This window comes from Gymnoscopelus microlampas (assembly GCF_963454915.1).
Source record: "Gymnoscopelus microlampas genome assembly, chromosome: 8".
Lineage (NCBI taxonomy): Eukaryota > Metazoa > Chordata > Actinopteri > Myctophiformes > Myctophidae > Gymnoscopelus > Gymnoscopelus microlampas.
In genome coordinates this window covers 30,062,282-30,088,900 of record NC_139945.1, presented here as the reverse complement: position 1 = coordinate 30,088,900, position 26,619 = coordinate 30,062,282, and the positions used below count along the sequence as shown (strand labels likewise).

The 26,619-nt window shown below is 40.6% G+C and overlaps 2 protein-coding genes across 4 annotated transcripts in view; both read left to right on the top strand.

Moving 5' to 3' along the window:
• The window catches only part of sacs (sacsin molecular chaperone), a 36,153-nt gene extending 21,644 nt beyond the window's left edge, over positions 1–14,509 (top strand). Inside the window, exons 11-12 of the mRNA XM_084065533.1 lie at positions 782–808; positions 1,445–14,509. Coding sequence (XP_083921659.1) covers positions 782–808; positions 1,445–12,996 — 11,579 coding nt within the window. The 3' untranslated portion in view covers positions 12,997–14,509. The remainder of the gene's footprint in view (positions 1–781; positions 809–1,444) is intronic.
• Positions 14,510–16,784: 2,275 nt separating this feature from the next.
• LOC311050350 (uncharacterized protein) lies at positions 16,785–22,588 on the top strand. Of its 3 annotated transcripts, none has more exons than XM_084064366.1 (5): positions 16,785–17,081; positions 19,123–19,206; positions 19,680–19,775; positions 20,559–20,809; positions 21,877–22,588. In XM_084064366.1, exons 1-5 carry the CDS (start codon positions 16,843–16,845, stop codon positions 21,963–21,965), a joined length of 759 nt encoding a protein of 252 aa, XP_083920492.1. In that variant the 5' UTR covers positions 16,785–16,842; the 3' UTR covers positions 21,966–22,588. The 3 variants fall into 3 exon arrangements, with proteins under 3 accessions (XP_083920492.1, XP_083920491.1, XP_083920490.1); XM_084064365.1 differs by having other exon boundaries at positions 20,559–20,907; XM_084064364.1 differs by lacking the exon at positions 21,877–22,588 and having other exon boundaries at positions 20,559–21,564.
• The last annotated feature ends 4,031 nt before the right edge of the window (positions 22,589–26,619 follow it).

The following is a 26,619-nucleotide window of genomic DNA, read 5'->3' as shown; positions in this document are numbered from 1 at the left end:
ATTTTACTTTCACTCGACTACAATTATTTGAAAACTTTAGTTACTAGTTACTTTGCAGATATAAATTATTACATTATAAAACATACATTAACCACTTTAGTCCTATTTTATACCTAGGCTATTTGAAAATAGCCGATCTACAAGCTCACAACGCGTCGCATCACAACGCGTTGTGAGCTTGTAGAAGTACATCTTCATACCAATACTTTTGTACTTTTACTCAAGTAAATTTTGAATTCTGGACTTTTACATGTAACAGAGTACTTCTACATTGCAGTATTGATACTTTTACTTACCATTTAAGTACTTTTTCCACCACTGCAAATGAGCACAGCGGTTTGACTCATATGAAGCATCAACCGACGGCGAGAAAACGCTAACGTTACCGCCACCAAATTAATTTTCGCCAGAAAAGGCTGTATCAGATATGAGTGACTGACTATCGTAATAAACGATACAGGGCCACCTTCCTGACAATAGCGCCGGGACAATTTGTTTATTTTTGGACCACAATTCTTACATGAGTCGATTCTAAGATGACCCAATGTTATTATAGTATAGACGTATATAGTATAGAAATTACTTCCACGCCCCAGGGGATGAACGAGTGACGTCAGGACTTCGGTACTCTATTAAAAGCCTGAAATAAGTAGTCATGTTGGATGTGTGAAATGTATTATGTTAGATTAAATAGCAAGGAAGCTAAAACAGGAAATGAAAGGGAAATGATTAAATGTAAGTGTCATGGTCTCTAAAACATGTCACTTGAATTGAATTTCAGTGCAACAGTATCTTTGGGGGTGTTCTGGTAGGTATTCTACGGTGTGATGACAAATGTTACTATTTTAACATTAACCCAAACCAATGCAGCATTCTAAAAGGCATCTCTTCTACAACACTCTTAGAAATGTGCATGTGAAAAATACAACTAAAAAATGATGCCTCCGGCCACAGCTGTTGCCGGCGGAGGCATACAAACCTTGAAAGTCTATAACATTTTCCTTGAAGTGAGAGGAATAGTTTGTGTTTTTGCTCCATAATATCCTTCATAACTGCATTGGTCTACTAGCTTGGTCTTCTCATGGTGTACTAGCTGTCATTCTTTTAGCCGTAAAGCTGCAGCATGGCTGTACATTGATGTTTATGGTGTGAAATTAACAGCATTCTGTGTGTGTGTGTGTGTGTGTGTGTGTGTGTGTGTGTGTGTGTGTGTGTGTGTGTGTGTGTGTGTGTGTGTGTGTGTGTGTGTGTGTGTGTGTGTGTGTGTGTGTGTGTGTGTGTGTGTGTGTGTGTGTGTGTGTGTGTGTGTGTGTGCGCGTGCGTTCATTTGTTGTGCAAGTTTGGTGTGTTGCAATTCTACGCACCTGTCACTAGGAATAGTAATATAAACAAAGTTATAAAGGAATGTTGATACATTACTCTCTCTTCTCTGTTTTCTCAACAGGAAGACCCTGTACTCAGTTACAAGTGCTCACCCCAGAGCGCTCAGCTCGACTCATCAAGGAGATCCTCACGACCGCATGGCCGTCCAGAGACTTCACGGTCCACTGGGATTCCGAACAAAGAGAGCATCTGACATTCTCATGGTTAAAGATGGTTTGGAAACATCTATACATTCATTTTGCTGAGGATTTAAGCACCTTCGAAGACATGCCTTTGATCCCAAGTGCGCCGCTTGAGGACGGCATGGACAAAGTGGAGCTCATGCGCCTCAAAACCCCCTCCCCCATTGTTCTCATCGATCACGAGGAAGAGGCGCCAATTTCCGAGAACCTCCTCGACATCATGAAAAAGCTGGGAGCGGTGACGATGAGAAAGCTGGACCCTTCTTTGCAGCACCCTCTTCTCAAGAATTACATCCATCCATGCTCTCCCAGTGTGCTCTTGCAGATAATGGATAGAACGGCGACGCAGCGCATATCCAGCACCGTCTCGTCTTTTTCTGTCAAAGAAAAGGTTGCACTCAGAGACTTTTTAGCAGGGCTGTCTGACATCACGGAAAAGGAGAGACGTCTTCTGCTGGAGCTCGCCATCTTTGAGAAACTGGGACCCTGCTCTGAGAAAGGAACCCCAACATTTACCTCACTGAGAGGAGCCAGAGCATTACATCACACCGCCAAATATCCTCCGCATGTAAAGCTATCTCTCAATGTTGTGGGCTGCGGTGATGAGGCATCAATCCGTCTCATCAAGATGCTAAATGTAGAACAAGTGAAAACAACAGAGTGTTTGAAGCTTGTCATTCAAGATATTGAGAAGGGGTTCTATTCAAAGGACGAGATCACCAAAATCATGCTCTGGGCCCTCAAACATCTGTCCTTCCTCAAGAATGAAAATTCATCCGTAATCGGATGGCTTTCCACCCTGAAGTTCATTCATATCTCCCCGGGAAAGCCTGTCACAGCCACAGACCTCTTTGACCCTGAACTGGAAATTTTACAGGATTTGTTTTATATGGAGAAGACCAGGTTCCCCACCAGTACATTTACCTCAACCCCTGATATTCTCCATTCACTCAGACAACTGGGACTGAAAAATGAGGTGCAACTCACTGAAAAAGATGTTATCCAAGTGGCAAAGAAGATAGAGGAGCTGCAAAACAACAAAGAACCGGAGTGGGATTCTGTGGTGAAAAAGGCGAAAACACTGCTGCAAATACTTAATAAACAAACCAAGTTGGTGAAGTCGGCAGACACTCAGACATCATTGTTAAAACTGAAATGGGTGCCAGTTTGCAAAGAGAGACCTTTGAATTACCCCAAATCCCTTGCTTGGTTGGGAGACACAGTCAACATCTGCTCACTATCTGAGATGTGTGATATATCTCATGCAGTGCTTGTGGGGTCCTCTGTAGCACTTGTTGAGCGCACATCTGCAGGGATGAAGAAGGCCCTGAAATTATCGATGGAGCCACAAGTGGATCAAGTATTACAACACCTTAAAGCAGTGAATGACTGGCATAAATCTCAAGCTTTCAGCACTGAGGATTGGTATCAGTTTCAACAGATCCTTTTTGAGATCTATGGCTTCATGCAAGCTCACCTAGAGGATGCAAGAGAAGCAATGAAGTCATTGCCTTTTGACTGGGTGTGGACAGGGAAGGCATTCTCATCACCTGCCCACACTGTGCTAAAGTCCATCCCTGATTTAGATTTGCAGCCCTACCTGTACTCCCTACCAAAGACCATTCGAAAGTTTCACAAACTTTTTAAGTTTTGCGGCTCTGTCGAAGAGGTTGTGCCAAGCCATGTGTTTGGGGTTATTAAGACCATCCAGCAAAGATGTGCGGAAGAGATGACAAAAGAGGAAAGCAAACATGATCTCCTCCTTTTGATAAACATCCTGAGATGGCTATACAGCAGTCAGATATCAGTGGATATTGACATGCACGTGCCAATCCTCTGTTACAAAGAACCAAGTAAATTAGGTATGAAGCCCATTCATGAATGTACCTACTGTGACATTAAAGTGGATGATCTGAACGACTTACTTGAAGATGCATCAGAACCGATTATATTAATCCATGATGACATCCCAATGAAAACTGCAGAGTGGCTGAAAGTGCCATGCCTCAGCACGAGACTGATAAACCCAGAGAACCTTGGCTTTGAGCAGTCAGGCCAACGAGAACCTCTGACAGTGAGAATAAAGAACATTCTAGAGGAGTATCCATCTGTATCAGATATCTTCAAAGAACTTCTCCAGAATGCTGATGATGCCAATGCAACAGAGTGCAGCTTCATGATTGACATGCGCAAGAATGCTGACATTCGAGAGAACCTCCTTGATCCCGGCATGATTGCCTGCCATGGCCCCACCTTGTGGTCCTTTAACAACTCTGTGTTCTCCGACACTGATTTCCTGAACATCACAAGGTTAGGAGGTTCAATGAAGAGATGTGAGGCAGACAAAGTGGGCAAGTTTGGCTTAGGCTTCAACTCAGTATATCATGTCACTGACATCCCTATCATAATGAGCAGAGAGTTCATGATCATGTTTGATCCAAACATCAATCACATCAGTAAGCACATCAGAGACAGGTCCAACCCAGGGATCAAAATCAATTGGAGTAAACAGCAGAAACGACTTAGGAAATTCCCCAACCAGTTCAAACCATTCATTAATGTCTTCAACTGCCAACTTCCTCTAGCTCAGGAATCCCCTTACAAATACAACGGTACACTGTTCAGGCTACCATTCAGAACAGAGCAGGAAGCTTCAGGGAGTGAAATCAGCAGCATGTACTACAACACTACAGACATCTACTCTCTTGTCGATGAGTTCAGCATATGTGGCCACCGGCTCATTTTGTTCACTCAGCATGTTGGAACCATGGTGTTGAAATACCTGAAATCTGAGGAGCAAAACCCTGCTGCAGCCCAAGATGTTGTCACCATAAACAAAAGTGTATGGTCAACCAAAGCTTCATACGGACCACTGAGCATCCTGAAATCTGCTGCCAAAGTCATGAAACGGGTGGCGAGCACCAACAGGGTTCCAGCTGATGTTCCCAAGTCTGGCTGCATCATACGCATTATGGTGGAGGAGTTTCACAATGTGTTCAAACGCATTGTTGATCTCCAGTCTCCTCTCTTCAGAGGCTCAGAGGAAGATCCCAATCAGTACTTTGAGATGGCTGCTAAAGGTGTTCAAAGTAGAAGACTCACAGATGAAATGCCCCAAAAAGCAGTCGAGGTCACTAACTGGCTAATTTGTTCTTGTATGGACGTTACTGAAGCTCTCAAATTCTCACTGGGCGAGAGTGGAAAAAGATTAGGTCTGGTGCCTTGTGGAGGTGTGGGCGTTCTCCTCACAGAAGAGGAGAATCGTAAATGGACTGTGAAGACAAACACCTCCCCAATTGGAGAGGTGTTTTGCTATTTACCACTCAGGATCAAAACAGGCCTGCCAATCCACATCAATGGCTGCTTTGCTGTAACTTCAAACCGCAAAGAAATCTGGAAGACAGATACTAAAGGACACTGGAATTCAGTGTTTATGAGACATGTCATTGTCCAGTCATACATGTCCGCGCTAGGTATGCTACGTTCAATGTCTGAGAGTGGAGAACTACTTGACTACAGCTACTATGCTACATGGCCCGACCCAAGTCTGGTGCATGATGACTTCACACTGATCAGCCAGGGGGTCTATCAGGAAATTGCCAAAGGCGGAGACAATGAGCATGCAAAGGTTTTCTCAGATGGGAAAATGTGGGTATCAATCAAGTACGTCAGATTCCTTGATGACACTTTGCTTTGCAGACCAGACATTGGCCCTGCTGCATTTAAGATTTTCTTAAAATACCTCACGAAGAGTGGCTCACAAGACCTCTGTGCCGTTGAGTTGCCTGATTTTGTGAAGGAAGGTTTTGACGATGCTGGATGTAAGGGGAAGTTAATGGAAAACACTCTTACGGAGAAACAGTTTTTCTCAGATGTCTTTTTCCCTCATATCCAGGACATTGACAAAGAGCTCCGAGACCCCTTGATGCAATATGTCCTAAATGACAAATTGGACGAATTTGCATCGATTCTAAGAGTGACTCCGTGCATCCCATGTTCTGGCCTTGAAGAGAACTTGGTTTTGCCTTCCAGGCTGATCCATCCTGAGGGAAGAGTGGCTAAGCTTTACAATGATGATGATGGAAGATTTCCTAAAGGAACCCCAAAAGACTACCTAAACCCTGTGTGTTTGGTGAAGCTACTGCAACTGGGAATGGTAAAGGATGACCTCTCATGGGAAGATCTGATTGAACGTACCGAGTCTGTGATTGATCTGAATGAAAACGATCACATAGCTGCTTGCGCTCGTAGCAGCATTCTGCTCAGTCTCATTGACGAGAAACTGAAAATTAGAGAGACAGTAGCAGCCGAGCTCTTAGAGAAGCTACAGGACATCAAGTTCCTTCCATTCCTTACAAAACCTGCAGGGTTTTCCCTACCATGGCATGGGAATAACTTCTCCCCTACTGCTATGTTCTCTGCCAAAGAACTCTTCACAACTGAACATCAGGACACGGTGTGTCTGATCAAGCCAATCCTGAATGAGAACTCACCATCTTTCAAAGGTTGTGGCCCTATCTCTTTGGCTGTGAAAGACTTCCTAGGATTGATAAGAAAGCCCATCGTTGGACTAGTCATCGGTCAACTCAAGGAACTGTCTAAATCATTTGATGGTGTCACTCTGTACCAGGAGAACATAACCAATGCCTGCTATAAATATCTACACGAGGAGATGCTACAGCAAGATAGTGCAAAAGATCAAATCATGGAGGAGTTGAAAAACTTCAGCTCCATTCTGGTGGAGAACACATACGTCAATCCCTCCAAAGTTGCATTCCACCTGAACTTTGACGCTGCTCCATACCTTTACCAGCTCCCTAACAAGTACAGAAACAGTTGCCGTGAGCTGTTTGAAAATGTTGGTGTCCAAGCAAACTTCACAATTGAGAATTTTTCAGCCATTCTTGAAATAATTAAGCAAGAATGTGGGCGAAGAGCACTCACTGAGGAAAATTTTCAGCTGTCCCGAAGAATCATTAGTGAAGGAATATGGAGCTTGATCCGGGACAAAAAACAAGAATACTGCCAAGCAAATTATGGAGTGATTCTCCTACCTGACTCCCATATGATATTGCTGCCATCAAAGGCATTGTGCTACAATGACTGTCCCTGGGTTAAAGTCAGAGACACCACTGTGAAATACTGTCACTCTGATATTCCGAGAGAGGTTGCTATTAAGTTAGGAGCTGTTCCCAAACGGCACAAAGCCTTGGAGAGATATGCCTCCAACATCTGCTTCACTACACTTGGGAGTGAGTTCGGACAGAAAGAGAAGCTCACAAGCAGGATTAAAAGTATTCTTAATGCATATCCATCAGAGAAGGAAATGCTAAAAGAGCTGCTTCAAAATGCAGATGATGCCAAAGCCACTGAAATATACTTTGTTTTTGATCCAAGAACGCACGCCACAGACAGAATATTTGATGATAAATGGATTCCAATGCAAGGCCCCTCACTCTGTGTATACAACAACCAGCCTTTCACAGATGATGATGTCAGAGGAATACAGAATCTAGGAAGAGGAACAAAGGAAGCCAATCCTGGCAAAACTGGGCAATATGGCATAGGATTCAACTCTGTCTATCACATCACTGACTGCCCCTCCTTCATCTCAAACAATGACATCCTCTGCATCTTTGATCCTCATGCACAGTACGCACCTGGGGCAACATCTGTGAGTCCTGGAAGGATGTTCAGGGATTTGGACTCTGACTTCAGATCTCAATTTTCAGATGTTCTAGATCTTTATTTGGGGGCTCATTTCAAGCTAGAACGCAGCACAATGTTCAGATTCCCCATACGCTCTAAAGAGATGGCAAGAACATCTGAGATCAGTTCTGTTCCTGCATCAGACAGAATGGTACAAAACCTTCTAGATAAATTGAAAACGGATGGTGCAGAGCTTCTCATGTTCCTCAACCACATGGAGAAAATATCAATCTGTCAAATTGAGAATGCAACAGGAGAGCTGAAGGTGCTATATTCCGTGACTGCTAAAATTACAGATGGTGATCGACTAAAACGCAAGCAGTTCCATGCGTCTGTCATCGATAGTGTCATCAAAAAGAAACAGCTCACTGCTATCCCAGTTCAGCAGATAACCTACACAATGGATATAGAAGACAAAGATGGTAATTTAACAACTTGGATGATCTGCAACCGATCTGGCTTCCCCAATGTTGAAAGTGTTTCCAAAAGTGTGATTTCAGCCCACAAAAATGAAGACATAACTCTCTTTCCACGTGGAGGGGTAGCTGCATGTGTAAGCCACAACTACAAGAAACCTCACAGAGCTTTCTGCTTCCTACCCCTTTCATTGGAGACTGGCCTGCCATTTCACGTCAATGGGCATTTTGCTCTAGATTCTGCAAGGAGAAACCTGTGGAGAGATGACAATGGAGTAGGGGTAAGAAGTGATTGGAACAATAACTTGATGACATCACTGATAGCTCCTGCCTATGTGGAACTGATGATTCAACTGAAACGTCGATACTTCCCAGGTCCTGATCCCACCATGACTGTGTTACAGGGAACCTCAATTCATGTGGTTAAAGACACTTTACGGAAATTCCTGTACTTTTTCCCAGTCAACAGGGTTGATATACAACCAGATTGGTACTGCCTGGTTAAAGCTGTGTACAGCTGCATTCATGCTGACCTCAAGCGTTTACTTCCTGTCGTCAGGGCACCGCAAATTGATAATTCCGACATGCACTCTGTTATTTACATCTCGTGGGTGAACACTTCCACTGCACACAGAGGCAGAGCCTTTTTTGACAATCTACTGCAGGATGAGCTTCAGCACCTGAAAAACACAGAGTACAACATCACTTCAAGGAAATCTGTTGCAGATAATGTTTACAGGCTGAAGTCCTTGCTCTTAGACATTGGCTTTAACTTGGTCCATTTTTGCGATGACACAGCAAGTCTTTACTTCTGCTTGGAAGATGCAGGAATTCCAGTGAGTTATGTGACATCTGAAGATGTTCGCAACTTTCTGTTCACATTTTCATCTCCAGACACATCTTGCCAAGTTGGGAAACTCCCCTGTCGACTGCAGCAATCAAACTACAAACTTTTTCACAGCTTGAAGCTTCTAGTCGACTACTGCTTCAAGGATATAGAAGGGGATGACATCAAAATAGAGGGGTTGCCTCTGTTGATAACAATGGACAACATGCTTCAGGTATTTGACTCCAAAAGACCAAAGTTCCTGACAACACACCATGAGCTGATCACGCCAAGGAAGGAAATGTTCATGAACACATTGTATCTCAGGTACAGCGACCTCCTGATGAAAGCTGGCGTTGCAAAGACCTTTGATATCAACAGCTTTGGTGAATTACTGAGTTCATTTCTTCCTCGAGAGTACAGAACACGCATCCCTGTAAAGTGGAGAGATGGCTATGCAAGTGAATCCTGGCTGAAAAGTGTGTGGAACTTCATTGGCGAGAACATCGCTGTCAAAGAAGACCAGGAAGAAGTTAAACCCAGTTTTGACACAGTGCTTGACATTCTGAAGGACTGGGCTTTACTGCCTGGCAACAAATTCATGGCAAGAGAAAAGCTGGTTGTGCCTGAGCATGATGTACTGTTGCCCCTGAGTTTGATTAATATTGCCATCTTTCCACAGGGGCAAAATGACAAAGTCTATCACTGCCTTATGAAAGGAGGCTGCATTCAACTTGCAGTGAACAAAATCTCTGGCAAAGACACTCCAATCATGTCTTTTCTGGCACAGCACACAGCAAACATTGATAATCCATCCAGCATCTTGAAAGCATTGGAGTACATGATTCAGACATCAGCATTCAAAGCAGCAAGCTTGACCGACAAAGACATAGAGGCTCTTCTGTTGTATTTTAATTGCAACCTGGTTAATCTCACACAAGAGGATGCACAGAGTCTCAAACTGATCCCATGCTTCAAAACAGTGAGTGGCAAGTACATCAGCATTGCAAACTACGGTTCATGCTATGTTCTTGAAAATTGCATTCCTACTGCTGATATGGACAAATGGGCACACACAACATCTTTTGCATTTCTTGCTGACAATCCACAAGTCAAAGAACTGTACAGTTTCCTTGGATGCACTGCAATTGATGATATGGAAGTCTACCATAAACATCTCCTGCCAAAGTTTGAAAGTCTCTCATATGATGCAAAAATTGAGCACATTGTCTATTTGAAGGAAAGACTTGTGTCAATGGAGGACTCATGTGAGATAAAGGACCAGCTGTATGAAAAGCTGGAAGGACTGTCGTTCATCTATGACTACACAAACAGGCTCAAGTCAGCCAAGTTGTTCTATGATGAGACGGTGAAAGTGTTTGAAGTTATGCTGCCTGCAAAATCATTCATACCCAAAGATTTCTTCAAGAAAATAGAGCAAGTGTCAAAACCCAAAAATGGAACTGCATTCATAACCTCCTGGATCACATTTCTAAGAAACATTGGACTCAAGTATGTAGTCTCACAGCAGCAAGTTCTCCAGTACGCAAAAGAGGTCAGCATTAAAGCCCAAACCGAGAGCTGGACCAAAGAAAAGGCACAAACCATTGTCGATGTTCTCCTGAATCACATATTCAATGAGAGGACTGATCTGTTTGTTGGTGCTTTCCTCAAAGAGCTCTCAATGATACCATTCTTGTGTCCTGAGCGAGCTCCCACAGAACTCATCCGCCTTCATTCACAGTACCAAGAAATGAGTGGCACACTTCCACTGATTCGTTTTAGTGGCTCTCAGGTCAATCCAAAATTCAAGCAAACGGATATAATCCACTTACTTTGGACATCTTGTCCTATTCTACCAGAAAACGGTACACCATCAAGTTTAAAAGATCAGGAGGGAAGTACACTCACTGGGCAGGAGCAGCTTGACCAAGTGCTGACCATGTTAAATGTCAACATGGAGCCACCCCTGGAGAAAGTCATAAATAACTGCAAGAACATCTGCAACATATCTACCCCAGACGATGATATGGTGAAAACAAGGAACAAAGTTTTAAGGTCCACCTATGAATTCCTCAATGCAGATAAAAGAGAGTTTCGCTACCAGCTCCGTGGGGTGACCTTCGTCATGGTTGAAGATGGCTGGAAACTACTGAAACCGGAAGAAGTTGTCATTAACTTGGACAATGAATCTGACTTCAAGCCCTACTTGTACAAATTGCCACTGGAGCTTGGCATATTTCATCAACTGTTTAAACTCCTGGGCACAGAAGATGTTGTATCAACAAAACAGTATGTTGAAGTGCTGTGTCGCATTCACCGAAATTCAGAGGGCAAGCAGCTTGATCCAAATGAAATGAGAACTGTGAAGAGGGCTGTCTCCGGGCTTTTCAAAAGTCTCCAGAATGACCCAGTGGAAATCCGTAAAGATCTCGAAAGCCTCAGAGATGTAATCTTTTATCTGCCAAGCCATGATGGTAGATTAGCCAAATCTAACAGCCTAGTGTTTGATGATGCCCCACACTACAAGAGCAGGATTCAGGGCAATGTTGGCGTTCAAATGCTTGTGGACATGAGCCAATGCTATCTGGGCAAAGATCATGCTTTACATACAAGGCTGATCATGCTACTTCCACAGAAGCTAAGACCAAGACTCCTGAGTAACATCCTGGAAGAGCAACTAGATGAAGACTCTCCCAAAATGTGCCAGTTTGGAGCTCTGTGCTCACTTCAAGGTCGACTTCAGCTACTGTTGTCTTCAGAGCAATTCATCACTGGACTGATCAGAATAATGAAACATGAGAATGACAATGCATTTCTTGTAAATGAGGAGAAAGCCATTCGACTCTGCAAAGCACTTTGTGAGGGCCTGAAAGTCTCTTGTTTTGAGAAACTCCAGACAACGTTAAGAGTCAAAGGATGCAGTCCTATCCCACACAGCCGCAGTGAAACACTGGCTTTCCTGAAGAGGTATGGGACAGCTGTGATTCATCTCTATATCCAACACTCAGACAGCAAAGATATTAACTTTCTCTTGGCGTTGGCTATGACATTGAAGTCGGCTACAGACAATTTGATATCTGACACTTCCTATCTCATCGCTATGTTAGGCTGCAATGACATTTACAGAATCACAGAGAAACTGGACAACCTGGGTGTAAAGTATGACTCATCAGAACCCTCAAAACTTGAGCTTCCACTTCCTGGCACCCCTATACCCGCAGAGATACACCACTTCCTCCTCATGGATCCCATGAATGTATTTTACCCAGGCGAATATGTGGGTTACCTTGTAGACTCTGAAGGTGGAGATATCTACGGGTCGTACCAGCCTACCTACACGTATGCCATCATTGTTCAAGAAGTTGACAAGCAAGAGGAAGACAACCCAAGCTGCCTTGGGAAATGCTTTCAGATTGATATTGGTTACAGTGAATATAAAGTAGTCAGTTCTCTTGATTTGTACAAATTCTCCAGACAGGATGAAAGCAGTAACGTGCGAGATAGCGGTTCCCCATCAACTCCAACGAGTCCAGATTGTCGTTCCACTGGACCACGAATGGTGCCTCCTCTTTTTTCTGCGGGCAAGGAAAATCAGAGACCCTCTACCCAGAAACAATCACCGAAAAAGCTCAAACTTCACAAATTGCCTGAGATTCTGAAAGAAGTGACCTTAGTAGTTGAGCAAGCTTGGAAGCTTTCTGAGACAGAGAGAAAGAAGATAATTCGCCGGTTGTATCTCAAATGGCATCCTGACAAAAATGCAGATAATCTGGACATTGCCACCGAGGTCTTTAAGCACTTACAGACCGAAATCAACAGGTTGGAGAAGCAGACGCTGACAGATCAACAAAACACAGAGAGAGCCTCCAGGAGACCCTTCTCGTCATCTTCCACACGATTCCAGTCAGAGAAGTCCTCCTTTCAGAGGTTCTACACATCATGGAACCAGGAGGCAACAAGTCATAAATCGGACAGGCAGCAATTCCGGGAGCAATACACTAGTTATGCCGGTTCTTCACATTCTAACCGTTTCTTCGTGCCCCCAACTTTTAAGTCTGTCGGAAATCCTGTTGAAGCCCGCAGATGGTTGAGGCAAGCAAGGGCCAACTTTTCCGCTGCTCGAAATGACCTCCATAAGAATGCCAATGAGTGGGTATGTTTCAAATGCTACCTGGCCACAAAGCTGGCACTGATAGCTGCTGACTATGCAGTCAGAGGAAAGTCGGATAAAGACGTGAAACCCACTGCTCTGGCACAGAAAGTGGAGGAGTACAACTCACAGTTAGCAGGACTTAGCAATGACGTTCAAATCCTGGAGGGATATGGTGTGGACAGCCTAAGAACTCGTTATCCTGATCTTCTTCCGTTTCCACAAATCCCAAATGACAGATACACATCTGAGGTGGCGATGAGAGTCATGGAATGTACCGCACGGATTATCATAAAACTTGAAACCTTTGTGCAGCAAAAAATATAAAACAGTCTTCATAGCACTGTTAAACATCAGAAAATGTAATGTAAATCAAGTAATTATGCATAGATCATCTGAGCAAGAGAGGAACGATAGCGGCTGTGTGCAATATAAATCATGTATATTATTATTTTGGGGCAAATTGAAGTTTCCAGCTGGCAGCTTATGGTATATTTGCTGTTTCTACCTTTGATGGTGGAAGGTGGCACATGCACCGTGTCTAAATGTATGGCTCCCATATCTAGGCTGTCAAAATAATGTTGCTACTGTATAACTTGTGTGAACAGACACATGTTCTGTAGATGCTGTACATACAAAAGCCTCAGCAATACATTTTGGCAACCAAAGTCCCCGTATTGAATATTTGCTCTGAGTTATATTAGAAAATGTATGCTGCTTTTTTACTTTATCTTTTATAAAAATATATTTTTCCTGCCACAGATAACCAGTTTACTGTACTGGGTGTCCTAATCTGTTATATATGTTATGAAACCTGTTATTTCTCTGCAACGGTCAAATGTCACAACTATTATCATGCAATGTGTCCAATTTGCAAGATCTCAAATCAAGTCAAGGAAATTACAATCACATTTGTATTTGTACATTACTTATTTTGTATTTTGATGGTTGATTTCATATTGTTTCTGTAAAAGTTGTAAATGTTATGTATCATAGCCAATTGCTTGTTAATGACAGCACTTTCGTGAAACTCCTCATGTAATTGCACTTGCACTTCTAGAGCGCTTGTGTTGCCCCAGCAACTAGGGAGATTTCAACTGTGAACAGAATGTTCTTTGATGTTACACTAAGCTTAACTATGACCTCTCTCAAGATATAATAATGTTAGCTGTATGTTCAGATGTGTCTCCATATATGATGACATGGTGTCTGATGGCTTCGTATGATCATGATCATTACCATTCGGTGTTTGTATGTTGATTGCTAGCACAAATGACCTTCATGTTCTATGGCATTCTCTGGAGGGAAGGAAGCAGGCTGAAAAATAATGGGACAAAATGGTATAGTTATTAACAAATGCTTTGAGAATTTTGTATGGATATTTTCATTTGTATGTACCAAGACAATTAAGAGCCAGTTATTTTTCCAGTGATGGCCTCATCATGCATAGTGTAAAATATTTTTGGTACATTATGTTACATGTTGATGATTTAATTTGGGTACGTTTTTAACTGGTTTACTTTTGCCAAAGCAAAATCATGTTCATGTCTATATTTGGTTATTTGACCTTTTCTGGTTTAAGGAACATATAGTACCCTCCAGTTATGGTGCTTGTTAGTTTTTAGTGCTTTGTTTTCCCATCATTTACAGTACTACAGTACAAAATACAGCATACTGTAGCATAATGTAACTTCAAAAACACATTTCAAATGCTGTGCTTATTTTCTTATATGTCTTGTTACACCTTGATGTTGAGGTCACTCAAGGAAACTCATTGATGACAAATTTTACTAACATTAGCAAATGGAAAAACCTTGTATATCACATGTTGATTTACACTGTGCCATTGGTAATAAATCTCCCTTAAATACATTTTGCTTGTTTTTCATAATAGTTTAGTGGTGGTAGACCGTGGGTCTTCAACATGAGGTCTGGGACCCCTAGGGGGTTCTCAGAGTTACTACTCTGCCAAATGTTTGTGTGATAAGAACTCTTTTTTTTTTTTACATTAACCACTCGATAGCATCTCTATTTCTGCGGGGAACATTCGAAGAATAGTCAATCTACAAGCTCACAAGGTGTTGCGACGCAACACCTTGCTTGTAGATCGGCTACTTTCAGCAAAGATATTTGGTGTAGGGGGAAAAAGAGCAGACCAAGTACATGAATCCCAACATATTAATAGAAAAGATGATGTTTAAACAAACAAACAAAAACACAACACTGATACTAATAGTGCTGTAAAACAAGTCTATGAAGCTATCTATGAAAAAGTGTAATATGCAGCACAATGATATACAATATGTAGTGGGGGTCCCTGCTTAATCTTTCTCTCAGCTAAGGGATCCTTGGCCTGAAAAACATTGAAGACCCTGATGTAGACTATAGTAGTCATGGAGAATGTTTTTCATCATTTTGAAAGTTAATTGAAACAATATTGCTTGCCCTGAAATATAGCTATACCTGCACATGTACTTCATATCAGCGTCTTTTTCCACCACTGCCCACAAAATATTATACTTAAGCTGTTAAGCATCAGTATCCAGTTTAAGTAATGCTTGTTTCACCAATTTTTTAAATTATAATCCCATGACGTGCTGAATTATACTATAGTGCTGTGTACAGTAGGTAAAAAAGAAACACAGAAAAACATTTTTAAAAATTGCTTAATTGCAAAATATATCTTTCCTATTCTCCACTATCTTATCTAAACAAAGCTAAAGAAAACATGCCTAAAGAAATGATAGGCTATAGTTGTATTATAGTATAGTACTACAGTGTGGTAATAGTATTGGTAGTGTTATTTTGTATAGTGTAAAATTAGTTTTATATCTTTTGTTTTTCAAGTGGAAAATGTACCTTCCATTAGACACATCCAACATGAATGAACACAGAAATACAATGCAGTGTTGACCAATGAACAGGAGACTTCATCCTGCCGATATAACAAATACCCACTAGATGGCATTAGAGAGACAAGAATATTTTTTTAGGGAGGAAACAACTAAAACAAATTGTCCACTTATTTTAATGAATTAAATTGTATTTAAGGTAGAGTTACTATGTTAATACAACTAGCATCTTTGTGGTGGCTGAAGGGTGGTTTTTACTTGAGTAAAAGTATCAATACAACAATGTAGAACTATAATGTAATACTCCGTTACAAGTAAAGGTCTGGTATTAAAAATGTACTTGAGTAAAAGTACAAAAGTATTGGCGTCAAAATATAAAGTAAAAGTACTCGTTATGCAGAATGTCCCATTTCACAAGGTTTGAAAACAGCAGACCTACAAGCTCACCATGCAACACAAGTACATGTACTTTGTTACTTTTACACTACTGACTCCAGCAGACATTCTATCCTCATGGGTACGTTGACAATAATGGCCAATAAAGTTATTTGAAGCAGACGGCGCACCGGAAGTTACGCATTTCTCTTAACTACCAGTGTTGCCATGTTTGCTTATTATAAGTAACTTTGGTCTTATTCTTCTGTACAGTTGCTTGTAAATGTTGGTAGTCAATTGCAGGTTGCAGTTTTTTTGGCTTGTTTCTAAATATATATTATTAAATGTTTTAAATGTTTTGTGCCAGGGAGCATTTGTGTTAGAATGGTTTAAAAATAAAATCCAAATATTCCATATTTTATTCCAAATACTTTTTGAAAATAGCAGATCTAAGAGCTTGTAGATCTGCTATTTTCAAATAAATAGCCCATGTATACAGTAGGTGGTTCAAAGTGCTCATCTAGCCTAGTCGCTTATTTTGGGCTTGTTTCTAAAGTGTAGCCTACTTGCTTATTTAGGCTTGTTCCCAAAAAAAAATATTATTAAACAATTTCATGAAAATGTTTTGTGCCAGGGAGCATTTGTGTTGTCAGAATGTTTCAAAAATTACTCCTAAATATTCCACATTTGATTGCAAAGAGTTTTTGAAATTAGCAGATCTACAAGCTAAAAACGTTTAAAGTGCTTATGTAGCCTATATAGTCGCTTCTTTTGGCCTTGTTTTCCAAGACCTGGTGCTTGTTTCTCTCACAAAATCTGGCAACACTGACAGTAGCAGCAAAAAAATAATAATGAAATAAAATAAGTGGTGCTCCACAAACAGCTGCAAGTGCAGCAGAGCTCCTCTCTCTTCCTCTTCCATGTGTCATTCAGTTCCGTTATTACTATGGAACATTCAAGCACCAAACGGCAGGCCTCCTCCACACTGCAGTCTCCCATGCAGGGGAAGAGGAAGAAGAAGCGCTGCCGGTCCGAGGCGGGTCAGATCGCCAAGAGAGAGGCCGACCGCTCGCGCGCTCAGACCAGGATCAACATCGGAGCCTCCGCCTATCCGCGCTGGAAGCAGCTGCAGCAGGACAAGGGGCTGAGGCTCGATGCGGACGTCGCTCTGCTGCTGCTGGACACGTAAAGATATTCATAATAATAATAATAATAATGCACCTGTTATCGCATTGTGTAGGCTGTGTGAAGTAGTGGAGATCTGACTGTCATGCATGCTGCATGACAGTCAGATCTAGCTGTAGAATTAGAATACAACTCTCGTAGACGTATTTATGATTCTGACGTTTTCAATCTACGAGAGTTGTAGCCTAGGGTTCAACCCCCATGGACACAGGGACTGATACTGATACTAGATAGTAGATACTAATAGTGCTGTAAAACAAGTCTATGAAGCTATCTATGAAAAAGTGTAATATGCAGCCCAATGATATGCAATATGTAGTGGAGGTCCCTGCTTAATCTTTCTCTCAGCTAAGGGATCCTTGGCCTGAAAAACATTGAAGACGCTGATGTAGACTATAGTATTCATGGAGAATGTTTTCCATCATTTTGAAAGTTAATTGAAACAATGCTTGCCCTGAAATATAGCTATACCTCCAATGTACTTCATATCAGCTTCTTTTTCCACCACTGCCCACAAAATATTATACTTAAGCTGTTAAGCATCAGTATCCAGTTTAAGTAATGCTTGTTTCAACACATTTTTTAATTATAATCCCATGACGTGCTGAATTATATTATAGTGCTGTGTACAGTAGGTAAAAAAAGAAACACAGAAAAACATTTAAAAATTTGCTTAAGATGCAAAATATATCTTTCCTATTCTCCACTATCTTATCTAAACAAAGCTAAAGAAAACATGCCCAAAGAAATTATAGGCATATTGTTGTATTATAGTATATAGTACTACAGTGTGGTAATAGTATTGGTAGTATTATTTTGTATAGTGTCTTTAAAATTTGTTTTATATCTTTTGTTTTTCAAGGGGAAAATGTACCCATGGTACCCGTAGACACTCCAAATATGTACAAATTGAAAATAAAGGTGCTTACCCCCACCCAAATGTTAACTCTCGCTACGGGGTAGTAGTTTAATGTAATAATCCATATCTTTCAATAAAGAAGTGTTTTAATGCCGTCTGTGGCCGAATGCCATTTTTTCACCCTCGTTTACTTCCTATTTACATTGAGTGTAATTCCGGGTTTCACCAGATGGGCGCGTCAATACCGCCCATTGGGAACTTCCGACAGAATCGGCCACAGACAGCATTAGAACACTTCTTTATTGAAAGATATGGATTATTACATTAAACTCTCGCTACGGGGTAGTAGTTTAATTTAAACTACTACCCCGTAGCGAGAGTTAACATTTGTGGCATGGGGGTAAGCACCTTTATTTTCAATTTGTACATGTTTGGAGTGTCTACGGGGTATAGTGCTGAAAGTCCCTGTGTCCATGGGGGGTGAACCCTACAACTCTCGTAGATTGAAAACGTCAGAATCATAAATACGTCTACGAGAGTTGTATTCTACTGCTAAGTCAGATCCACTACTTCACTCAGCCTACACAATGTGATGAAAGACGTTAGCCACCACAGTCTGGCCTCATTCATTCACTGGGGGGGGTCTCCAGATTGCAGTGAAGTGACAATTTAAGAACTATATAAGAACTAATATAAGACCTTTTTAATACCTTAGTAAAAAAGAAAAAAGAAAAGGAAAAGACATTATTGCATCAAAAGTAACCAAAAAACTAAAAAGAGGCAACAATTGTGAAAGTAGCTGATCTACAAGGTTACGAGGCGTTGTGAGCTTGTAGTCTGCTATTTTTACAATAGTTATCTGAGTCAAACTAAATGTAATGCCTCAACTCCTATATTCCAAGTTCGTATCAGGGTGGGGTGGGTCCCCAGTTCAAATATGATTCTTTTTGGGGGTCACGGCCTGAACAGGTTGAGAACCAAATGCACTATGAGATCAGTAAACACTGATGAATAGTCATTGTGCATTAACTGTAGACTGTATGTCATAGCTGAGTGGTCAGCTCAGCTGTGATGATAACTGATCTGCTGTATTGATTGCAGCTTATGTTGTATTACACAGTTATTACATGCTTTTATGTTGTACTACACAGTTGCTACATGTTGTTATGTTGTATTACACAGTTACTACATGTTGTACAGCCCACTGGAATCTAAGCCCAGGAAGTCACGCCCACCGTTATCCAGCATTGGAGCTGAATCTGACAGGTTAGTTAAATGTGTAAACTCAAAAACATTGGTTTGTTTACGTTTGAACTTCTACTAGAAGCCGGAGTTTGATTGCATTAGCTCTTAAAAATATAAGAAAAACACTGAAGCAACAGTTTACATCAAAGAGAATAGAGTTAAGTCCCCACACTGGTGAAAAATAAGCTCCACTGTTTATTGCATTCAACGTTTTGATCAAGAGATCTTCATCAGATGCTGATTACTGATAAAGATCTCTTGATCAAAATGTTAGTTTTCACCAGTGTGCAGACTCTCATTTTCTTTTATATTTGAATAGCCAGACATCTTTAGAACATAAATGAACAATTTCCCAAATGTGACCAGTGACATTTAAGGTGGGAAAATATCATACTTTACAAATAACCAGTGTGTTTGTTCACTTGTCAGAAGGGATACATGAGAGCTTATTAGTTATTACTTTTGCTTTTATGTGTTTTTTGTTTGTTTCCAAGAATCAAAATGGGGGTTACTACAAGTTCTGATGAGGACTGGTATGGCGAAGAGGAGGATGGTTCTGATGATGACTATGTACCCTCTCTCTGTGCACGGTATGTTTTGCTATTCATTTTTTATTATAGATCGACACATCCTGCTAGTCACCATCATATCGTCCATATTTCAACTTTTTATGTTTTTCATAAATTAATGCCCTACTACATCGTCATATTAGTGTCGCACAAATGTTGCAAAAATAGTCCGATCTACAAGCTCACAGCTCGGCACAATGCGATTGTCAAGTGAAAGTGGTTTAGTCTGTATGATATTGAACCAATTAAAAGTGTAACAAGAGCTTGTGACTAGATACTAACTACATTGGATCCATTGGTTCTTTTTTTCTTTTCTTTTTGTGAAAATAACAATTTTTGGACATTTTGGAAAGTGACTAAGTACATTTACTTAAGTACTGTACTTAAGTACAAGTTTGAGGTACTTTTACTTCACTGGAGTATTTCCAATTTGTTTATACTTTGACTCCACTACATTTCAGAGTCAAATATTGTACTTCTACTCCACTGCAATTATTTAAAAAACTTTAGTTACTTGTTACTTTGTAGATTTTGATTATTATTACAAAACATACAGTAACCACTTCAGCCCTATATACATTTCGGCCATTTGAAAATAGCAGATCTACAAGATCACAATGTGTCGCAACGCATTGTGAGCTTGTAGATCAGCTATTTTAATTGTTTTTAAGTCCATTTTGATACCAATACTTTTCTACTTTTACTAAAGTACATTTTGAATTCTGGACTTTTACTTAAAGTAAAAACTTTTAGTACTTTTATCACCACTGCCTGTAACTCACGTTTCTCTCTCCATGAACGCAGAACGGGTGGTGGCGCTCTGCAGAGACTTTTTCAAGTGGAAACGAGCCTCCCGGCCGCCAGCGTTAACGCTGCGGTGCAGCGTGACGCGCCCGACGGCGAAGAGCCCCCGACACCGGACACCATGTCCTCTTCGCCAGAGCATCCTCGAGTATGGTGTGAGGACGATGACATTGTTGGCCAGAAAGCATTCCTCACCTACGAGAACAATTTGAGGCAACTCACCACCTTCCTCCAGCTTCCAGTGACAAAGTGTGGGTACTTGGACGATAGCACAGGAATGGAGTGTGACAGTACGCCCCCCTATGCAGTGCACATTCAATCTAGGGGGACCGCAGCCATTGTTCAATGGGTGAGATTGCTTATTGCAGGTTTTGGTAAAGAATTTCTCTACAGAAAACCTGTTGTATTATGTATGTGTGTATGTATTAATTATGTAACATTATTGTTTCCAACTTATCAATGGCCCACAGTGTTGCTGTGGCTATTGTTTTGGGTCACTAATATCTACAGTAGGGCTACAACTATCGATTATCTTCCTAGCAATTATTCTATTTGCGTTTTTCGTTTCTTTTTTCTATATCAACGAATCGATTAACAACTTAAGCGTTATTTTATTCTTTGCCACACAAAGGTGTCATGCAAAAATAGTGAAAATACACGATCTACAAGCTCACAATGCATTGCTATACGACCAGTTGTGAGCTTGTGTATTTTTGACATTTTGTGACACTTGGCCTATAATGACTTGGCCTATAATGGCTCAGAATAAGTATTGATTGTTATTTGATTATTTGATTAAATGATAGATTCTCGATATATATATATATTTTTTAAATAATCGATTAAACCATTAAGACCTGAGGCTGATTCTACAAAATGTCTACTAGATCCCAACAGTATTCTGAAAAAAACGTATGTTTCTATATCAGTGGTTCTCAAACTTTTTCATGTCAAGGTCTCGCAAAATGATATGTATTTGACCACCAACCCCCATCTCAAAATATGTTGTTCCAGGGACCCCCAGAATCAAAGAATAGAGTTAAAAATGTTCGCTTTAAACAATATACATTCAAAGATTTTCACACATTTTCAAGTTTTTTCAAAAATAGCAGATATACAAGCTCGTAGCGCGACACTCAGTGCCGCGCTATGAGCTTGTACATCTGATATTTTTGAATAGCCAAAGTGTATAATAATGCTTTTTAGCTCAAATGAAAATGTGACACAGATGCTGCTTCAGGTCTTAATGGGTAAATCTATTAGTTTGATTGATAGTTGCACGCCAACTAAAATATTGTGATGTTCAATCTGGTTCAAGGTGTGTTCCCGGGAACATTGCATCTGGAAGTGGAAGTCACAGCCTGCTATCAGGGTGGAAGCATTGCAGCCATGTCTCCATCCTCCTGACTAAAGGAGGTGTGCACCTCAGCCTCTTCCTCCTCCCCAGCTCGCTCCTCTTCCCCTCAGCTGGTCCGCTACCTCTAGCTTGTCTTCCTCACGATCACATTTACTAACTTTTGTTGAGTGGAAAAACAAGCGTCGGCTTCACTGGTTTCAATAAATGATTTTCATATCAAAGTACAGTGATTGCTCTATTGTATACAGTACAACTCTGCTGGATTGCTGGAAACAATGCTGCATAGTAGAGCCACCATCTTGTTTGTAGTTTAGAGTCAGACATTGTTGCAGTTACCTCTCTTTGTCAGGAAAGGTAGTACATAACACTTACATAGCTTTAACCCATCAAGACCAGGGGCCTGCTGTTCCTCAAAAGGTGAATTAGAGCTAAAGCCTGGCTTTACCACCTATCCTGGCTTAATTTAGCCAGGATTAGGGCTGAATCGGTTCCACGAAAGCTGAATTATCTTGAAGATTAGTTTAGCCAGTTCACCCTGGCTAAGTTTAGCCTTATCCGATTCCACGAAAGAGAATTGAAGCAAGCCTACCTTAGTTACCATGGCAATTTAGCTGTGAAGTTAGCCTGGTCAGGAGCAGGCTAACAGCCAAGTTTACTTAATCCAGTGCCTTGTTCTTCAAGTTTTTCCACAGTTAATTCAACACATGTGTTTGAATATGGACTCATTTTCATGACCTTGCATTCAAATAAAATGAAATAAATACAATAAGATATAATCAAATTAATTATATGACTGAAATCGTGTGTGACCATGAATCATAATTGTTTCACAATGACTCATGTGATATGTCATTGTCACTCTGTTAACACTATAGTTCATATTGTTGGTGGATGTTTGATAATATATTACAGATTTTTTTTAATATTATAAAAAATGTCTGACACACATATAAAAAAATGTCTGACACACACACACACACACACACACACACACACACACACACACACACACACACACACACACACACACACACACACACACACACACACACACACACACACATATATATATATATATATATATATACATATATATATATATATATATATATATATATATATATATATATATATATATATATATATATATATAAAAATTATAAGTTATGGGTTTAAAAGAGCCTCTTCACTGAATGTAAGTCAATGAGGAGCATATTTTGAATTATCAATTTCTAGTCAATGGAGAAATTATTTTTTATTTCTTGTCCACCTTTGGAGTTACATCATGATGGCAAAGTAACTACACAACCCAAACCTCTACCAAAGTGGTCTTGCAAATGTGGGGGCAACAGGGTGGAATCGGTTTAAATCTCTTTAATCTCATTTCATCCCCAAATGAAAATTAAATGCACAAGTCATCCAAAAATATATACAATTTATATACAAGTCCATAAAGGCCATAGCCTATTATATGCGCCCATAGCGCCATGCATCCAAACAAATGAGTCCCAAGACTCAATAACCAAAAGAGTCTTGAGTCGAACCAGAGGATCCCGCAAAGACATCAAATTTCTCTTTTGGGCCTTAGGTCCCAAGACCAGGGCTGCCAACACTCCTCCCGCATGAGTCTCCTGGTTTTTGACCATGTCTCCTGACAATCTTCTGGGGCCTGTTCCTCAAAAGGTGAATAAACTAAGCCTGGACTTAAGCCAAATCCAGACTTGACAAAGTCGGGTCCATATAAGCCTTGTTTATTCCGTTCCTCGAAGCAAAGCCAGGCTGAAAAGGAGCGACTTTGTCGAGCTAGGCCTTGTCAAGCCAGGCTATGTCCAGCCTGAATAATGAAGCCAGGCTTCACGTATTTCTATAAAAGACCATGAAAGATAGCAGAATCCTTGAACTTGACCAATCATGGAGTCCAAAACCAGAATGGCACGTCGCACGGCCTCCGACGGTATTCCTCCCGGCGTATCCCTCGAGTCGTGATACCGTATCACGACGCCTGCGCGTCCCCCTGGCCAAATAAGTGGTTGCTCGGCGTGCAACCCCGTCCACTGAGCATTGCACCCCTGGTGATACGGTCAGCGCAACCACACTTTGCAATTTCCCAGAATTGCGACGCGTCTAGTTATGGATGCTATAAATCAGTAGAGACCCCCACATTAACGTATGCTTTATGGCCACGGACCCCTAGGGACCCCCTGGCCCAGGGGCCCCCATCTGAAAAATATTTTGTGCCAGGGACCCCCAGAAGAGAAAAGTTATGTTAAGAAATTCAACATCATTCAAAACGTTCCAAACATTTTCAAGATGTTTCAAACATTTTTTAAAATATCAGATGTACAAGCTCGCTGCGCCGCCTCGAAGTGACGCGCTGTGAGCTTGTAGATCTGATATTTTTGAATGGCCAAAGTATAAAATATGGATCAAGTGGTTAAAATGATTGTGATGCTGTATTTTAAATTGAATCGATTTTTTTTTGTTTTAAAACATACTGGTTTTAAATAGACAATTTATTCAAATATGTAAATATACACGATTCACATATGCAAAGTACAAAAGTATTCACATTAAAATATACTTAAGTGCTGAAAGTAAAAGTACTCATTTTGCAGAATATCCCATTTCACAAGTTTCCAAATGTGTAAAAATGCTTTGAAAACAGCAGATCTACAAGCTCACAACGCATTGTGAGCTTGTAGATTTCAAATAGCCTAAGTATGCATAGGACTGTAGTGGTTAATGCATGTTTTGTAATCATATTAAACATCTATAAAGTAACTAGTAACTAAAGCTTTCAAGTAATTGTGGTGAAGTAAAAGTACAATATTTGCCTCTGAGATGTAGTGGAGTAGAAGTAAAAGTATTGAAAATACTCAAATAAAGTACAAATACCTCAAAATTGTACGTAAGTACAGGAGTACATGTACTTAGTTACTTTACACCGCTGCTCTGCACAGGTGAAGATGATTTAGTGTTGATGAGTAAAAAGCAGTCTGTGGGGATCTATTCACTCTGCAGGATGAAGATCCGGTCAGAAAACGCAAATGGTTTGTCCATGTGACGTTCGTTTGAACGTGTTCAACGCACCGGATCCAGTAGGCGGGGCTTTAAACCGGATGTGAATACGGATTTAAAACAGACGCAAGCGCCCCACGTCTGCTTTCAAACATTTTAGCTTGCACCACGTCGCGCCGCTCTGCTGAAGGTAATGTTTGATTTATATCTAAAGTTTAAACACTCACTGTGTGGGCGTTTGTAGATCTAACCCTGCCATATGTACATGTGTGTTTATAAATCTACTTTAGTCTTGGATCAAGACGGCCCGTCAGGGATTGTATTATAGACCAATTATTTGTTTACTAACATTGAGCCTGGACGCACAGGTGATTGTTTCACGCAATCAATTCCCAACCTGTTTCGGGGTGCACTGGTTTCAGCACACCCCAACCCCCTCTTGTGTGTGTTGGCTAGTGAGACGCGTCCTAACGAGACCTGATATAATGGGTTTAGTTGCGCGCATACTGGCTGCGTGCAGCCAGTGTGACGTCGTCTGTTAAGGGGTCTATTTATGGTGATCGAGTCTGATGTTTGTTGGTAGTTTTAAACGGATCATAAATCCTCATAAATGAACCCAATCCAACATATAAAGTGTTTAAACACAAAGACACGGATGTTACCCGTCCATACGGGTCTGTTGTGTTCCGTAATATTACGTAGAGTTTAATAAAGACGCGTCTTAGTCCCGTGTGCGTCTGAACCATAGACTGTATAAGGGTTGGTCTGAACGCCGTTCTAGTTCCACATTTACATGGACATTTACCTGCTGCAACAGCCACTTTACCAAATAGTTTGTGGTTCTGTGTTTAAGGCTCGTGCGTCTATACTTATGTATGCATTGTAAATATAAAGTGATTATCGTAAAGCTACAGATGTTATCCGTACAGTTAATGTTCAGTATAGATTAATAAAGAAGTGTTTTAATCCCCTCTGTGGATGAACGTCATTGTATTTCCTGGATTACATGGGGTGTAATACCGGTGTTCACCTGCAACAGCGCCACTTACACCCATTGAATGATATATACAGTGATGTTCAGACAGACCAGATTGAAACATTTATTTATCGAATAATGCGGAATATTACCGAACATAAAGGGTCTGTATGGTGGGATAACATCTGTGGCTTTGGGATAAACACGTTATATTTAGAGTAACATACATTTATCAAGATGTTTGAGACTTTAACATGGAACCAACTAACAAACACTATATTTGGAGAGTGTTAAGAATGTCAAAGATAGGATAATGATAATAATGTCATTTTATTTGTACAGCACTTTTCACATTTCATACTTTTCATGAAATATCTAGAACAAAACAAATGTAAAAGCCTAAGGATAGAGATTAAACTGAGCTAAATTGTAACATAAGATAAATAACACTCAGGCAGGATAATAAGTAATCTAAACTAAATATCGATATCAAAATCGATAAGAAATCTGAGTCTTGATCTAAGGCTAAGATGAAACTATAATATCGTCTATCGGGAGGAAACCATAGAATGTCCCAAACTGTTACTTTTCAGGATTTAAAAAATGGCAAAAGTAGCAGATCTACAAGCTCAAAACGTGTTGCTTTGTGCCACGTTTCAAGCTTGTAGATCTGCTACTGTTGATGGTACAACTTGAAAATGTGTCCACAT

Excerpts from the sequence above, each read along its gene's own strand:
- LOC311050350 (XM_084064364.1), top strand. The coding sequence starts at position 16,843 with ATGGAACATTCAAGCACCAAACGGCAGGCCTCCTCCACACTGCAGTCT. Across the intron at positions 17,082-19,122 it reads GCTCTGCTGCTGCTGGACAC|TTACTACATGTTGTACAGCC; the intron begins GTAAAGATATTC and ends TGTATTACACAG. Across the intron at positions 19,207-19,679 it reads ATTGGAGCTGAATCTGACAG|AATCAAAATGGGGGTTACTA; the intron begins GTTAGTTAAATG and ends TTTGTTTCCAAG.